The 16,655-nt window shown below is 44.9% G+C and overlaps 1 protein-coding gene across 2 annotated transcripts; it reads left to right on the forward strand.

Moving 5' to 3' along the window:
* Positions 1 to 394: 394 nt before the first annotated feature.
* On the forward strand, positions 395 to 15,981 carry LOC148904115 (protein FAM110A). Of its 2 annotated transcripts, XM_089014368.1 has the most exons (3): positions 395 to 506; positions 8,433 to 8,656; positions 13,847 to 15,981. In XM_089014368.1, the coding sequence occupies exon 3, from the start codon at positions 13,857 to 13,859 to the stop codon at positions 15,219 to 15,221; it is 1,365 nt and encodes a 454-aa protein (XP_088870494.1). In that variant the 5' UTR covers positions 395 to 506; positions 8,433 to 8,656; positions 13,847 to 13,856; the 3' UTR covers positions 15,222 to 15,981. The 2 variants fall into 2 exon arrangements, with proteins under 2 accessions (XP_088870494.1, XP_088870487.1); XM_089014361.1 differs by lacking the exons at positions 395 to 506; positions 8,433 to 8,656 and adding an exon at positions 12,430 to 12,892.
* The last annotated feature ends 674 nt before the right edge of the window (positions 15,982 to 16,655 follow it).

A 16,655-nucleotide genomic window follows, 5' to 3' on the forward strand; every position in this document is an offset into this window, starting at 1 on the left:
ATCTTCTATAAAATAGAACATTTTCTATATGCAAAGGGGAAAATCAATTTGGTTTGGATTTTTGTGGGGTTGAAAATCATGATCAATCATCATCAAAAAGCCATATTAATAATAATCAATGTAGGTCACAGAAGGTGACTAATGTCAACCTCATGCGTTTCATGTCTACCTCCTGCGCAGTGTGCACCTTTTCTGATTGTTTGTACTTGCACGCACGCGTTGGTCCAATCGTCTTGTCGCCTTGAGGCTTTGTGCGTAAACTGGGTCATCCTCACATCACTTCCACACTAACGACGGACCCCGACGCCCTCCCCCCGCCCCTCATTCGCTTCACTTCCTGATTGTTCCTCATATTCCGCCACATTGGGCTCTGCTGCTTTTGTCTCGTGTCGGTTTGGCATCCGCTTATTGACATACTTGCATGACTACCAATGAAAGGGACAGAGAAAAGGCAGCGGCAGCGTTAGCTGCGCATGCACAATCCTCAATGATATCAAGGCCACACGGTGAGATTGCCTTTTTCCTGCTGTGTCTCTTTCACTTTTCCTCCCTTCTAATTGGCGTTTAGTGGCAGCAGCTCCAGGCTAACAAAAGCTACCGTGTGCTTTGCTTTGGAAATGTCTTCACTGATCTGATTGGCTCCTCCAAATTACTCCTCCAGCGGCGATGCAATAATTGCGTCATTTACTTAATGAACAGCATTTGGTGCAAAAAAATCCAAAATTGGATTGTTTCCGATCATGTTTTATGGTTGTTGTTTTTTTCTGTCAGCGTTTTCATACATTGGATAGAGGATGCACCAATAATTCCCCCTCCTTCGGACCAAATTTGAGTATTCATTGCCATTACCAAGTGTCAATATTTGATGATGACATTACACAACCTTACATCTTGCAATTGTGATATACCATATTTTGCGGTGTGTAAGGCGCACCCAAAAGCAGTGTCTGAAACTCATGACAAAAAGTTAGCGGACACCAGGGCAGACAACTCTGAAAAGTTGCCAGCCCTGGCGTGTTTGCTTTTTTTTAGGGCAATTAAATAAAACTCAATCAATTCACATCCACTTTGCGATAGAACAGCCGCTCTGTTTTCAAAATAAAATGCATACCGGAAACACAAACTATTTGGATAATTTACTCATGATGGCATTGACGCAAAACAAACTGATGATGTAAAATGAAATGAATGGAAAGGGAGACGATATTTTGCTTTGTTTTTCTATCCCATAAGGAATGAATGATCTGCGTTTATACCGGTCCATCGTATTTTAACTGAATTCGGCTCAACAAAAGATAGCTTCTTAGCTTCTCACTGCGAGGTCAACCGTTGTTCCGATCATCAAAATGGGCCTTTTTTTTTTAAACCCGGGCCCCGTCCCCGAGGGAGACACCCCCCCGTCCCCCCGAAAAAAAATCAACCTGCTGGCAAACGGCTGTAAATCACCATCTGTCTCCAAAGTGTCCTGAACTTGTCACCTTTGACCTTTACCCATCCGCCCACACATGCGCAGTCCTTGACACATTGCCATTTCTATCCTTAATCGGCCGAACCTGCTGCATGTCCTTACCATCGACTGCTCTTTCTATGAATGTTTAAATTGCGCTATTTCATCTTATTTTTTGTTTGTTCGACACCATTTGAAATATCACAGTTGTTTTATGATGTCAGTTTGGAGAACGCATATTAGCTTATTTTGGGATATTTATAGCTAGAGTCCCATAAAGCAGTGGTCGCCAACCTTTTTTGCGCCACGGACCAGTTTAATGTCAGACAATATTTTCACGGACTGGCGGATAAATACAACAAAATAAAATGATACGTCGACAGCCATGGAAACTTTTTTTCTTTCTTTTTAATATAATAATAAACGTGAATCCATTGTGTATTTTTATACAACTTTATTAGCAGAGTCCTGGTAACATCGCGCCAACGACAACTTATGTAACATCGTCTCTGCCCCTTAAACGACAACCGACGTCACTTTTTTGTTTCTTAACTGACATCAGAAAAACGTTTTATAGCATCTAAAATACCCAAAACACGCAGAATGATATTTTTAGTCAAATGGATGCAAAAAGACGGCTACAATGGTCAGGGGCATTCCTTCGGTGACGTCACGTACAGACTCGTCACCAACTCAAAACCAAGACTTCCGGAATATTCAGTGCGAGTCTTAAAAGGTAAAATATAGCTATATGCTGTGGAATCTTCGTAAAATAAACTCAGTAGAAGTCATTTGAAGCCATTTTATAAATTATGGACACAACTTGTCCGGAGACGTCGGTTGTCCGTTCAAACTTTGTGAATGATTCCGCACTACAGCATTTCACCCCACCCTTCAGTGGTGGCATTGAGACCTCACTGAGCTCAATGAAGTCCCAGGACATTCGCTAGCATCACAAAATACTTGTTTGAACCCATTTTTGTTTGTTGCGTATAATTGTGTCAAAGGCGATGCTTGTCATAAGACAACATCACTGAAAGGCTGATTGTAGTCATTTAGCAACAACAACAACCCCCCTCCCCTTCCAAAAAAAATATATATCAGGCATGTTTTTTCAATTTGCTCACATTCCACAGAGTGGAGGAATTGTAGTTGTACGCTACTATTATAAGATCCCCAAAGAACGCTGTGGTTGACTCTGCTGAAAGTCATGTCTGCTGCCTGTGCCATTGACTATGTCCGCATTTCTTATTTGAAATGACGTGCCAGAGCCAACCACACTTTTACTGATATTCTAGCTACAGTATGTTTTGTAGATTTTCTTTTCCTGCTATACTACGTCTGTGTAAGCTCTCAGTCGTACAGGAGTGGTCCATCGATGAAAAGGTTTCTTCAGCCGTCATCTGGACTTCTTTGAAGGTGTCGGACGTTTCGCTTCTTATCCAAGAAGCTTTGTCGGCAAACTAAAGTCTTACTTGTAGTTTCTTACTTACTGACGTCTTATCATGCTATTAGGTTAACAGGGTGCAATGACGGGGGTTAAAGTCATGGTTGAGCTGCAGTTTATCAGCCGTACCATTCTGGTCCAGTCATCAGCCGATGATCGCAGGGAAGCTACGTGCAGACAAACAACACATCATGCGCACATTCTTTTCTCGTGACAATTTCGAGTCCTCCTAAAATATGTTTCGGAATGTGTGCCCTCGGAAAGCCCACACAAGCAGATCATGCAAAGGCCAGATTTGAATCATGAGCCTGTGAGTCTGATGTGCTCACAAAAAAAGTGATTTTTGGGTAAGATTTATTATTGTCATGCATTGAAAAGCAATTCATTCAGATTTGTCGCCATCTTCTGCATTTTTTGGGGCGCTACATTTCTGTCCAGATGCCTCAAAATGACACGGAAGGACTTCTTTAATCGATTGCAAACATTTACGCTTTCCTCTTCAGAACTATTTGAATCATATTCATAACTGGATGAGTAACAAGAAAGCATCTTCTCCCGATTTGAAGCCATTGTTTTGATTCTCGAGCAAGTCTTGGTGTGACGTCACGAACTGGGGGCGGGACTTCCTGAAGATGCCCAACTCGCAGCTCAATTTTTTGCAGTTTTAGCAAACTTTAAGTCATTTTTATTGGTGGTTTGCATTTGACTTAAAATATCATCCTACATGTATTTTAGATGCTATAAAACGTTTTTCTGATGTCAGTTAGGAAACAAAAAAGTGATGTCGCTCGGTTGTCCTTTAAAGCTGAACACTTTGGAAAACACACTCTTGAGCTGACTGGTGTCTGAAAACAAAAAGCTCAGTGAGGATACACAAGCTGCTCACCTTGGACAACACCACCTTGTAATTTGGACTCGTAATCATTTCCAGGCCGCAAAAGAGTTTCCGTGTCAGCGTGGACTCTCGTTTATATGCTCGGGAAGAGAAGGAAAACGACCGGTCCAATGCCAACAGGATCTTGTTATTTACAAAGTCTTAATGGAAAAACACAACACTTAAAACCTTAATAACGGTTTGTGTCCAGGCATGTGTTACATAACGACCTACTGTAATTTGTTGCCATCTGTTTCGTTGCTTAGCTAGAAAAAAAATTCTACTGAGTGACTTACATGTGTGTGCGTGTGCATACGCTCGTGTGTGTGTGTGTGTGTGTGTGTGTGTGTGTGTGTGTGTGTGTGTGTGTGTGTGTGTGTGTGTGTGTGTGCGCAGTTAGACTTTGTCCCTTTTCTGTCAGGTCCCAGAGCTGTTTTCAGGACACTATTTACCAACATGCTTCTGCTTTGACTGTTATTGATCCGACCACGCTTGAAGCTGGACCGACTGACCCACTGACCAGAAAACTCAAATAATTACTGTTTTTGGAGAGGGGCGATTGGGAGGGGGGCACATACTGTGTCGCAACATCTTTATGTGCAATAGAAACAAACACGTGCATACTGGTATATCGCAGGAGTGCTAAGGTGAATAGGATTTAAATATGAATCAATCATCAATTTTTTTTAATCCAGTTTCTGATTTTAATCTGTTTATTTCCACCAAAAAATGAAAGCGATGTTATTCAAAATGTTTGTAAGATGGTGCCACGGCATAAAGTAGCACAGTCATTTAAATACTCATCTTCAAATCATTTCTCTTTTCTTTCCATTTTTTTTTTTTACTCATAATACTAAATTATAAAACGGAACATAATTCCATCATCTGGTGACGAATGCCTCTGTGGGTTGGAGGTCGAATGCGTTGAAAAATTGTTTTCATTTGAAGTGTAAGATTAGGCCACAAAATATGCTTATGTAATGTTACCGAAAGCAAAGCTTTTTACTGTATTTCCTTAGCATTTTTCCAAACTGGCAACGTTTTCTTAAAGAACTCCATTTACACCAACGCTGTTCTAGACTTTCCAGCGTTGTTGGCGCTCACTTTGTGGGCGTTTTTGTAAAAGCTTGTTGGTTCTGTATTTTGGTTGTGATGTTATCCCTACATACCTCATAAAAATGAACACGCACATGTATTCTCCATTTCTACACGTGAATCCTAAGACGACCATTTTCCAGTGTTTCTATATTTGCGAGCCAAAACAGCATTGACAACCAACACACACACACACACTTTTTCCCAGCCTTGTTTTCAGTTGAAAATCCTAAAGCCCCGCGGTGGGGGGAAAAAAATAGTCATTCAAAATAGTCAAACGGTAAAGTGTGAACAGAGCTGTGTTTGTGTTGCCTTCTCATAGAATGGTTTACTTATCTGCCGAATGTGTCATCAGAGTGGCCTGGGGGGGACGGGGGAGGGGGGCTTAGAATCAAGTCACGTGGTGTCCTCAAGAACTCTTAATGTTTAAACAAGCCCAGGATATTTGCTCGGCTCACTTGCCCCACAAGTATGGGAATGTCCACATCTTCATCCTAAAGACTGTTTGCCCCCCCCAAAAATAAATAAATAAATATATATGTATATATATATATTTATTTTAAGCAGCCGTGCTCAGATCTCCATTGATAAAACCATCCAAGTCAAATTGGCAAATTTAAGCATTGAACTTCAAACTTGTCACCAGCCGTTGACCAAAATGAGGCCTGTTTGGGCATGAGTGAAATGTGAGATGTAACATGAGGGTTGTTGCCCTCCTGGAATGTGTGTATATACCAAGTACAGTGAGGCCTCGGTTTACGAACACCTTGCCTTATGAATTTTTCGGTTTCTGAACGTTAAATCTATGAAAATTAAACATTGGCATACACACTACTTTTCGGGATACACATGGAGCGCCGCCCCACCATGGCTGGCGGAGTCATCTTTGGGGGAAGAACACCAAAGCACACGACCGAACAGCGCCCCAGCCGGCCTACCTTTACACACCCCCTTTCTCTGAGTGCACGCGTCGATCGTCTTCAAGGATTTTTTACGGATACTTTTGCTGTTATGGGACCGAAAAAGACCCCACCACAGGCTCGTGTTCTGCCGAAGAAGACACAAAACAAAACTACAGTCGAGGAGAAGAAGGAGATCATTGAGAAACACGAACGAGGTGTGCATTTGTCTGACTTCACGGCCCAGTAGCAATATGCTAAATCCACCATTGCTACCATCCTTCGCAACAAAGAAGCTATTAAAGGTGCGTGTGTTGCACGGCAAATTCACTCTATCATCATGGGGCAACCTGGAAGTTCACCGTTTATTGATGATTTTAAAGCTAGCAACGGATGGTTCGAGAACTTTAAGCGCTGTACAGGGATTCATTACTCGTCATGGTAAGACAGCCAGTTCTGACAATAAAGCTGCCGAAGCCTACAAGCGATCATTCCTCGAAATGGTGACTAGAAGAAGGCGACGTTCCTCAGCAAGTATTTAATGCAGATGACCTCAGCCGCCTCGTTTGGTGGCCGTCTCCAGATGAAGGCTGAGAGAATCTCATAGGATCCCGGAGTGTTTTGCCTAACACTCCGCGTCGCCTTCTTAATCCACCTGCCGCTTCAGTTTTGTGGCTTCCCGCCAAGGTGTTTGCTCTCATGGGGCCTGTTTTCCCACCGCCCAAGGGACCAGTTTGGAGCGCTCACAAGGTCTTTATGTCAAGAGGATTCTCCTTGGGCAGTGAGATTTTGGAGCATGCAAATGCGGTGAGAGTATTGTCGTAAACTTTGGACTAAAAAGTAAATAAATAATCCAAGCCAACTTGGAACAGTGGTAGAAGAGTTGTAATGTTTGAGGGGGTGGTCGACAATATAGGAATGAGGGAATAGAGTTAAAATAGGTATTGAATTCGATCAATATGCAGGGGACTCCCTGAACCTATTGCCCAGTCCTTTCCCTTAATCAATTCTTAAATAAACTTGCATGATAATGGACCCTGAAAAGATAATTTTTAAGTTGTTGTTGTTTTAAGGTTTTGGTTATTTTTATAACATCTTTTCAATCTTGTGACTCTCAGCTTGACCCATTAGGGGTCACCACAGTAAGTGAGTGGCTTGATTTGTTTATTGTGATATTTACATGGGATCCACAATTTTTTACATCTGGTCTGGACTGTATACTTTTCAAAATAATAATAGTTTTCTCCTTTATTTCTGATTGCCTATTCTCTTGTCGCTCACCCCATACTTTTTTCTTGCCTTGAAGTGTTGACCTGGTACGAATCAAAGAAGCAATGTAATTCCTATTCGATTGCCAACAGTTGACATTGCGATCTTTTTCTTCACCAAGTGAAAGTAGAGTGTAGGCACAAAAGTGTTGGAAGGAGGATTTATAGTTCTTCTTCGGAGATCAACATTGATGCTGTCGGAATTTGTTGACCAGCTGAACTATTGCATTTCAGTCATTTTTTTGCGTCTGAGGAGAACGAGTCCGCTCGCTCGCCGCCGCGACCTCCAGAAATTGATGCATCAATGCTCAGCCGGCATGTTTGCCTTCTCGACCGCACGTGCACGCTCAGTGTGTTCACTGTGCACCAGAAGTAGGCTGGCACAGTGCACCCCGCCCCTGTGCACCCTCTCAAAACAGTCCGCCTGCTCATGTTTGCATAGCGAGAGTGGCTCAGCCAACACGTGCGAGAAAGAAATGACATATGGCCTGCGAAACAAATGTCTTGATGTATAATTTCCCTTTGGCATGACATGACTGCGCAGCCTTTTTTCAAGCTGTTTCTGTAGACGTTGTTTCTCCAACCACCTTCTGACAGGATATCCTCAACTGCACCTACTTTATACTGTGGATGTTGTTACATTTCTCTGAAAAAATATTTTGGGGAAACAATTGAGTCAAATTGGCTTTCCCACATATCTGATGAGCTCTTGATTAGCCCGGCGTGGCCTCCATTGAAGCTGCCGATATCATCTACCAAATACAAATAGATATAACTGATGACACATAGAGCTGTCTTTTTAGAAGCAGAAAAATATATAAATAAACTTAGCAAGGAAGCTTATTGAAGATTCTAGACCACTGGTTCTTAACCTGGGTTCGATGGAACCCTTGGGGTTCGTTCGGTGAGTTGATCTCACGCCGACACACTTCCTTTAATGACGGAAACGCAACATTTCGTCCGGCCCCAGAGGCCGTTTCGTCCGTTGTTATGTCCGTTTAGCAAACGGCAGAGCTCCGGACGAAACGGAGAAATTCCACTGCATCGTCTCTGCCCCTTAACGTTCTATGGTCACCATGGTGGGTCATTTTTTTCCAAATGACCCACGGACCGGTCCGTCCATTCTGCCCTCAAGCTTCAAACTATTTACTCTGTTGCGACGTCTTAACCCAATCCGATGTGACATCACCTTGAATTTCAAAGGCTTGTGATATGGACTATATGTATTAATGCTCTTCCCCAACAATGTGTTCAATCCCGGCTAATGCCAGTGTGTGAGGTGTAGATGCCAAGGGGGAAAAAAGCAGCCAGGATGACCTATGACAAATTCTTGAAACTTCTCGTTACAGAGCAAACAAAAGCTTCCTGACCCCTCTCACAAACTCTTCCTGGTTTCTGACAGAGTGGGTGGAGCCTGTCTAACCGTGTGGGAGGAAAAGAGAATCTCATCCTTAAAGAAGCAGAAGGAAAAGCAGGTTTTCACACACACCACCTGCACCACCAGCGCGCATGGTCGGAGCCGTCGCTTCCTCCTGTTCAGCTCTCTGCGAATCTTTGGGGAGCAGAAGTTCCTTTCTGGTGGCTTCCCAAGAGGTTGGGACTCTGTCACTGAGCCGTTGACATCCTGTAAGTAAACATGAGCTTTTGTGTTCTGTTTGGACCCAAACTAGAATGTAGGCAGGCATGTCGTGCATGTTAAAGTTACTGTTTAGGTTGCTCATCATGTCCAAGTTAAAAAAAAACTGCTTATAGAGAGCAGCTGTTCCCGAGTCAGAATGCCAATCTAAAAATATGACGCAAGCATTTAGCATCTCAGCTCTATTTTCATTCCCTTTCAGCTGTGAGACTTTGATATGGTTAGCTACATTACCTTAAAACGCAAATGATGTTTGGAATATCACTTGAGGTTGTTGCTAACTCTCCTTTGATGAAAAGGTTTCTTCAGTCGTCATCTGTACTTCTTTGAAGGAGTCAGACTGTTTAGATTCTTATCCAAGAAACTTTGTCAGCAAACTAAAGTCTTACTGGTAGTTTAGGCCCTATACATATATCCCTACCGGATAAGAAGCGAAACGTCCGACACCTTCAAAGAAGTACAGATGACGGCTGAAGAAACCTTTTCATCGATGGACCACTCCTGTACGACTGAGAGTTGATTGTGTGTACTGCAGGGAGTGAAAAGGACAGTGGTGGATGGAGGTGATAGGGCAGACCGAGGAGGGTTGGTGGGGTTGCATCTAAAATGTAATAACGGACTGTTCAAGGTTCACTGCTCGCTCTTGCAGATGACTAAACTCTTGTGCAAAACACTTGCATAACTCTTGTCGTCCAGACATTGCACACTCATTCGTGTGGGTGATGTTCTCCACCGAGTTACGCGCTTATATCTTCAAAGCCAGTGCTTCAAGGGTGAATCCTGTTGAGTCTCTTTCTTTCCTGCTTGCTCCTACGTCTTCATTAGCATCACTGGCAGATCCCTAAATCAGCCGTGAAAGGGAGCGGCTGATAACCTTTTGAACTCCCCCTTCGAGCTCCCTGATTGACTTCAAACCGGAAGCTGCGCTGTCCTGGGGCGATTACATTGAGCCTGTGTTGCATGTTCATAAGCCAATCGACATGGCCTCAGCTTTTTTTCCCCCTCCCTAAGTGTAGACTGTGAGTCAGCCAGCGAATGTGTTGCCACAAACTCCAAAGTAATGTAACTTTATGCGTCACAGTACAAGTTCAGCAAACAAGCAGAAAAGATACTGAATCTTAAAGAGAGGGGTTTCATTTTATCTATCTAGCTAGCTATCTAGCTAGCTGTCTAGCTGTGTACCTGTCTTTCTGTCTGTCTGTTTTGGGAGCTTGGTGTATTGCAGACAATATGTGAAGGCTGTTGGGATACAAATGCTGCCGTTCCCAAATCATAAATTAAAACATTTAAAGGACAACCGAAGCGCCCGGACAAGTTGTGTCCATTATTTGTAAAATCACTTCAAATGACTTCTACTGAGCGTATTTTACAAAGATTCCACCGCATACAGCTATAGTTTACATTTTAAGACTGGCGCTAAATATTCAGGAAGTCTTGTTTTTGAGTTGATGACGATGCCTGATGTCACGTCACATCAGGAAAGCCCCTGACCGAGAAAGCGACACGCAATGCATTTTGGGTACTTTGTTTGGTCTGAGAACTTCGTGTTGATGGCGCAATTAGAAGGAAAACACATAAATAACGCGATGGTGAATCCTTTTGTGTTGCACCAAGACAACTATTTGATATTCGCTAACACAAATTCCCAGCGGACAAATCGGCCCATTTCCAACAGAGCTTGGGCGCCATCTTGTGCATTTTCTGGGTGCTACATGCTGTCCTTGATGGCTCGAATTGATATGGGAGGACTCCTTCAATCGATTGCAAACATTTATGCTTTCCTCTTCAGAACTATTTGAATCATATTCATCACTGGATGCGTAACAAGAAAGTATCTTCTCCGAATCTGAAGCCATTGATTTGATTCTCGAGCAAGGCAAGACGTCTTGGCGTGACGTCACCAACAAGGGGGCAGGACCTTCTGAAACGGGCCACTTCCGGTTTCATTTTGAACTCGTTTTTGGACACTTGAAGTCATCTTTATTGGTGTTTTGCATTTGACTAAAAATATCAGCCTGTGTGTTTTGGGTATTTTAGATGCTATAAAACGTTTTTCTGATCTCAGTTAGGAAACAAAAAACTGTTGTCCTTTAAGTCTTCCCACAAATTCCCCCTCTTGAAAGTTGAGCCTTCTTTTCGGCAGGCTCTGTTGTTTACGTGTACAATTTGTGGGCAATGTCCTGTGGTGTCACGGCCTCTGTGATACGACAGGACATCGCGGGTCACAGAATACACACACACACGCACGTGAATGCACTTTGTTCGTGTCTGGCAAGGTTTATTTGACGTGGATGGATGGTGTTTCCCGTTTTCACTTCTTTAGAAGTATTGCTTCACTGTGGTGCCGGTGTAGCGAATGCTGGAGGAAAAAAAGGACTTTCTTAGCATTTCTGCATCAATTGGTTAAAAGTTAGTCTGTTCTTCATTAAAACCACAGTAATAAACAAACAAGGTCGACCTATGCTAATACCACACAAAGCTTTCTGTCTATTTGAGTTACTTCCGGGTTGAGTGCGCTGTGGGATAAGGTGCCATCTTCTTATGGCATTATGTGTTCCTTCCAAAAGAATTCAACATTTTGCACAGTTGGTTGCTGTTGCAGTCATTTTTACAGGGTGGCTATTCCTTGGAAGAGAAGCAACAGAGCTGAGTTGTTTTCTGTTTGGAAACAATTTGTGCAACCATGGAAAGATAAATATCAAAACCTTCAGCAATACTACTTGTAACTTTTTCCATCATGACACAAATTTAGAAAGTCCTTGAGGTCCTGTAGCGGGACCAATCATTATGCCCGTCGGAGCTGCCACTACGGGAAACATTTGGTTGGAATTGCTAGCATTGGCTAGCAACTAGTTATTAATTCCAAGGTTTGTTCTCCCCCCCTGCATGAATGTTTACATATACAGTGATACCTCGGCTTACGAACGCTTTATTTAACGACCTTTTTGCCTTATGACTTTTTTACGAATTTTAGAAGGACCAGGCCATTTTTGGTGCAATCTTCATTCTAGAAATACCGAATAGGCAGGGGTCCGGTGTCTCTTAACTCGGGTTGCATAATAAAGATGGTCGTTTGATCTGGTTTCATCCTTCTGAACAGATGGAGGGTGGATTTGAAGGGAAGGTGTGTGTCTAAGCTCTTTGATTGGCCCAAGGTCAATGCCATCTCCTCGGTCTGTGCTACCAATTCAACGCGACTTGGTCAGCGACTGAATGTTTACAGTTGAAGATTAAAATTGAGATGATTCCATTTTAAAACCAAATTACGCAAATCCTATTTGACTTCACACCTGTCTTTGTGTGCGTGCCTGCGTGCTGTCTTTCCGCTGTGGATGACAACAATCTAGCTGTGAGTTTAAGACCTGAGAGGGTCCCGTGTTGAGGAAAACGGCTGTCAAAAAGACTGGCTGATATTGACCAGCGTGGAGTATTTTGAAAAGAGTAACGTGGCGCAAGGGATTTTTGCAAAAGGTTCCAGAAGAATACAGAAAGTTTTAACACATGTAGGCAAAACGGCTATTTGCAGCAGTTTTTGCCTGTTGAGACGCACACACGCACTTTCTCCCTTTCAAAGAATCATTTGAATGAAATCCCTCCCTCAGTACACTGTTGTTCTCACTTGGGGGTCAAGGTCTGATTGGTTAGGCTCTCTTATGAGGTAAACCAATGATTGCGTGACTCCCGCCCCTGACCGCGCCCCCTGTGTCAAAGCCAAGCGAGTGATTGGAGGGCTGTAGTAGCCAGACGTGGTATTAAGTGTAGTTCCGTCTGCCCCACTTCAGTCCTGAGGAGAGTCCCCACTGGCTGCCAGATTGTGTGAGTGCGAAAGGGAGAGTGATTGTATGCGTGTGGGCGCATGCCTGGAATCGACTTCCAAGAGGCATTTGATCCGGACCTTTTTTCCTCCCACTCAGCAGGGTTGGACTTTGTGCCCGCTCACATCTGGACAAGTTCTCTTGGGAATGTTGTTGTTCGCCAGCTGATACATCTCAGCTGATCTCTGCTCAAAGAGTCTTACCAGTGACCCCGATCGACGGCTTAACCCCCATCGTCTCCATTTGGGTCACCGCCGAGCCCGACAGCGGTGTCCTTGCTGGGCCCGATGTGGAATTTGACCCCGAGGGACCCTGTCATCCAGGAGGCCATTCACTGAGGCCAGACTAGGGGTAAAAAGGGGAAGAAGGATAGAATTGGAAGAGGAGTGAGAACATCAGCATAAGCGAGCGGTAAGCACATTAAAAGGGCTTGGAAGGGGGGAGGGGGGCTTTGCAAAAAAAGACAAAAGTACAAAAGAGCGATTTTCAAGCTGAAAGAGGACATGTGGAACTTTCATTGTCCACTCAAGCCTCACTTTTTGTTGACTGACCCTTTCTGTTTGTCCCGACAAGAATGTCTACCCAACAAGTCCCATCAAAGCCAAACGTCTCCGCTTATTGAGATGATGCACGCGTGCGTACATGACTCAAAGGTAGAATTTGCTTGGGTGTTTTGGATAAAAACAGAAAGCAATACATTGTTTACTGCGGCGACACTGCGATGGAGTCGTGGTAAGCTTTGCGGTTTTGAGATTTAGGGTTTGGATATCAGCTCGTGTGTGGTGTTTGCTTGCTTGCTTGGTCTTTTTCCAAGTTCTCCATCTGAGTTCCTCCCGCATTCGAAAAACGTGTTGGTTTTGCATGTGCGCTAAATTCACTTGACTTCAAACTGTCCCCAAGTGTGAATGTTTAATTGTGCTGACCCGGAGTCTCATGGTTCTCGCACACCTGTGGTGATGACCTGGGCTATTGAAAACGGACGCTAGGTGTTTTCACGACGAGCTCTTGCTGTTGGCCACAGCAAGATGACAAATGATGCCTAAGAAAATGGAGCGCTACAGCAAATTTCAGTCCTTCATCATCCATTTTCTAAAGTCCTCGTCCTCAACATTGTCATTGATGGCGCTTTCTCAGCTGAAATTAGGTCAGGGATGGAGGACGCACAAGACGAGTTGCCAGCTAATCAATGCAGACAAACAAACGTTTACATTCACATTGACATCAATGGACAATTTTGAGTCTATAAGGGAACCAATAAGCGTGTTTTGGCAGTGAAACCGAGAATCGAACCTCACAACCATGACATTGTCTTCGGTTTGCATCATCATCCTGTGATTAAAGCCGAGTCTGCTTGCTGTCTCGCAGCTCCGCCAGGATGCCAGTGGAGACGCTGCGGCCCTCCGACGGTCGCCTGACCGCCCTTCCCTTCACCTCCGCCATGCCCTTCAGGATACTCACCAAAGGGCCAGATTACTTTCGCCGCCCGGCCGAACCCGCTAGCCGCAAGCTGAGCGCCGTGGAGCGTCTCGAGGCGGATAAAGCCAAGTATGTCAAGAGCCAGCAGGTGGCACTGACGCGGCAGGCGCCGGTCAAGCCGCCGATCATCCGCAAACCCCTCGTTCCCCCGGCCATGATTCTGAAGTGCCACTCGGGCATTCCCCCTGCCCGGAAAAGTCCACGCTGCCCCACTGGCGTGGGGATGGGCGGGGTGAGGGACGGACCGGGAGGTAGACCGCCTCTCAATTTGGATATTTTGAACAACCTCATCAACGATGTACGCGACGGCCCGCTGCCCTCCTCCCAGTCGTCGTCGTCCACCTCCCCCTCACCCTCGTCGCCTTCGTCGGGAGCTAAAAGCATTGGCAGCAGCTTATCGACGGAGCACGAGAAGAACAGTCGCCTCCTCAACAACTTCAAAGCGCGAAGCGCCGCCACCTCCTCGTCCGCCTCGTCCTGCACGTCCTCCCCTCTCAACCCCAGCCATCGTCCTCCCCCCGTCCCAACGCGGGCGCCCCGCATCTTAGTCCCCTCGGCCCGCGTCTCTCCAAACACCGTGACGGTACGTAGGGTGGACGTTCGACCCAATGCAGAAATGAGGAGGCCCCAGAGGCCGCAACTCAGGCCCCGTCAAACCGCACAAGGTCAAGTCGCACACCCACAGGTCCCCCCGCCCCCTCCGCCGGCCCTCCAAAACTCACTTCAACAACCCCAAACCAACGCCACCTCACGAACCACGGCCTCACCCCCTTCTTACTTGCCGCCTAGCCCCACGCCGGTCCGTGCGGGGATGATCCCGCCCGCCTCCCCCGCCTTCACCCGCCTCTCCAACTCCAGCTCCAAAGGCTCCGCCCGCAAGCACCCGTCGTTGCACCGCTCCAAATCCGACCTGAGCGACCGCTATTCCCGGGCCACAGCAGACCTGGAGCGCTTCTTCAACTACTGCGGGCTGGATCCCGACGAGGTGGAGGGCATGGGCGGAGTGGAGCGCTTCACCAGGGCCAACTCGGACATCGTGTCCATCTCCAAACTCCGCAGCGTCAGCACGCCCAGCTCGGAGTGCGGCGACGATGCCGACGGAGGCCAGGAGGACTGCGATTACGACGACGAGGACGGGCCCGCCGCAGGCAACCGGCGCGTGCCCTACGGCATCTCCGTCATCGAGAGGAACGCCAGAGTCATCAAGTGGCTCTACGGTATCCGACAGGCACGAGACATTAACGGCGCCGTTTCAAACGTGTAGACGAAAACTCCACTCTGATGTTGTATTTATATGAAGAAGGGAAGTCGCTCTTTTCATCTTCCGTGGCCTTACGTCCGACATTTTTCATCTGTGGAGATTCACATTTGGAGACTTTTGAGGAAGTCACCACGTGCTTTTCCTTTTTAACTTGAACAATGTTACATTGTATCCATAAGCAATAATACACGAGGATGGTTCCTCATGTGAAAGAATGGTACTGCCTCGGTTTGAATCTGCATGTGGGTGTAGCACAGGGAACCTCGCTAATGCTGTGAAAGTCACAAAAACACATTTTGTACTTTAGAAAATCACCTTTGGCCGCAAGACTGTTATTGCCGTTGTTTCTATTGGCATGCAAGTGTTTACGTTGACGTACATTTAGCGCTTTATGTCAGCAAAGCTCGCATGTACTACAAACTTTGTCGCACCAACACACATTTTAAAATCAGTGAGCATCAACATGCTTTGCAGCTTATATTTGTGTGTCTGTCAGATTTAACACACACTCACATGCTCATTTTTGGGATTAGTTTGCAGGGGATAAATTGTGTGTCCCAGGGTAGACCTGCTAAAAGGAAGAACAAGTAGCACACGAAACGTTTCGATTGGGGGTGGGCGAAACTAGAAGAGATTTATTATGCCGTGCGCAAAGCAATTCAAAAAACAGATAAAACCTCAGAGGAAATGTCCAAAAAAGCCCCTCGTTTAAGACAAAAATGCTCACAATACTCTAATATAAAAGAATCAAATAACCCCCCCCCCCCACCCTCTCCCATAATCCTTTAGAGGATTTTAGCCCACCACTGTTCAGAGTTCAATTGTGGATTTTAAAATAAAAGTGTCTCCGGAAACAAAGTATTTGGCATACTAACACAAAATTTTTTTGGATTTAATGTATTTTTCTTCAACACCCGTGGACGGGATTCAATCTGAAGTGTAATCGGTTCGTATTAACAATAATCACACTTGAACTTTAAAAACACGCAGATGAACAAATACAGTAAACATTTCATAGAGGGTCTCTGCATAATGTTACCAAAATAAAAATGAAAAAATCTGGACATTTCTCCTTTAAGCTTTCATTTCAGTAGCCCAGAAATGTGGATGCCCAAAGAGGTCTGAAAGGCTTTAAAAAATGGTGTCTTTGAAAATGCAATTAAAACACATTTGAAGGATATATGCGTTGTCTTTATTGAAATATTTTTTTTATGTCTGGGTCTGAATCCCAGTTGTTTTCTATCTGTGTGGACTTTCAAAATGGCGCCACGTGCTAACATGGGATTTCACTGGATCCAAATAAGTGGATTTTGTCTTCATTGAAGACTCGAAATTGTTTATATGTGTGACACTGCGGGAAATATATCTATTTTTGTTATTAATTAGGGACCACTGTCAGCCATCTTGGCTACCCTCGGCAATTGCCTCGGTCGCCTG

The sequence above is a fragment of the Hippocampus bargibanti genome, linkage group LG01 (assembly GCF_051943395.1).
Source record: "Hippocampus bargibanti isolate YZ-2025 linkage group LG01, ASM5194339v1, whole genome shotgun sequence".
Classification (NCBI taxonomy): domain Eukaryota; kingdom Metazoa; phylum Chordata; class Actinopteri; order Syngnathiformes; family Syngnathidae; genus Hippocampus; species Hippocampus bargibanti.

Excerpts from the sequence above, each read along its gene's own strand:
- LOC148904115 (XM_089014368.1), top strand. The coding sequence starts at position 13,857 with ATGCCAGTGGAGACGCTGCGGCCCTCCGACGGTCGCCTGACCGCCCTT.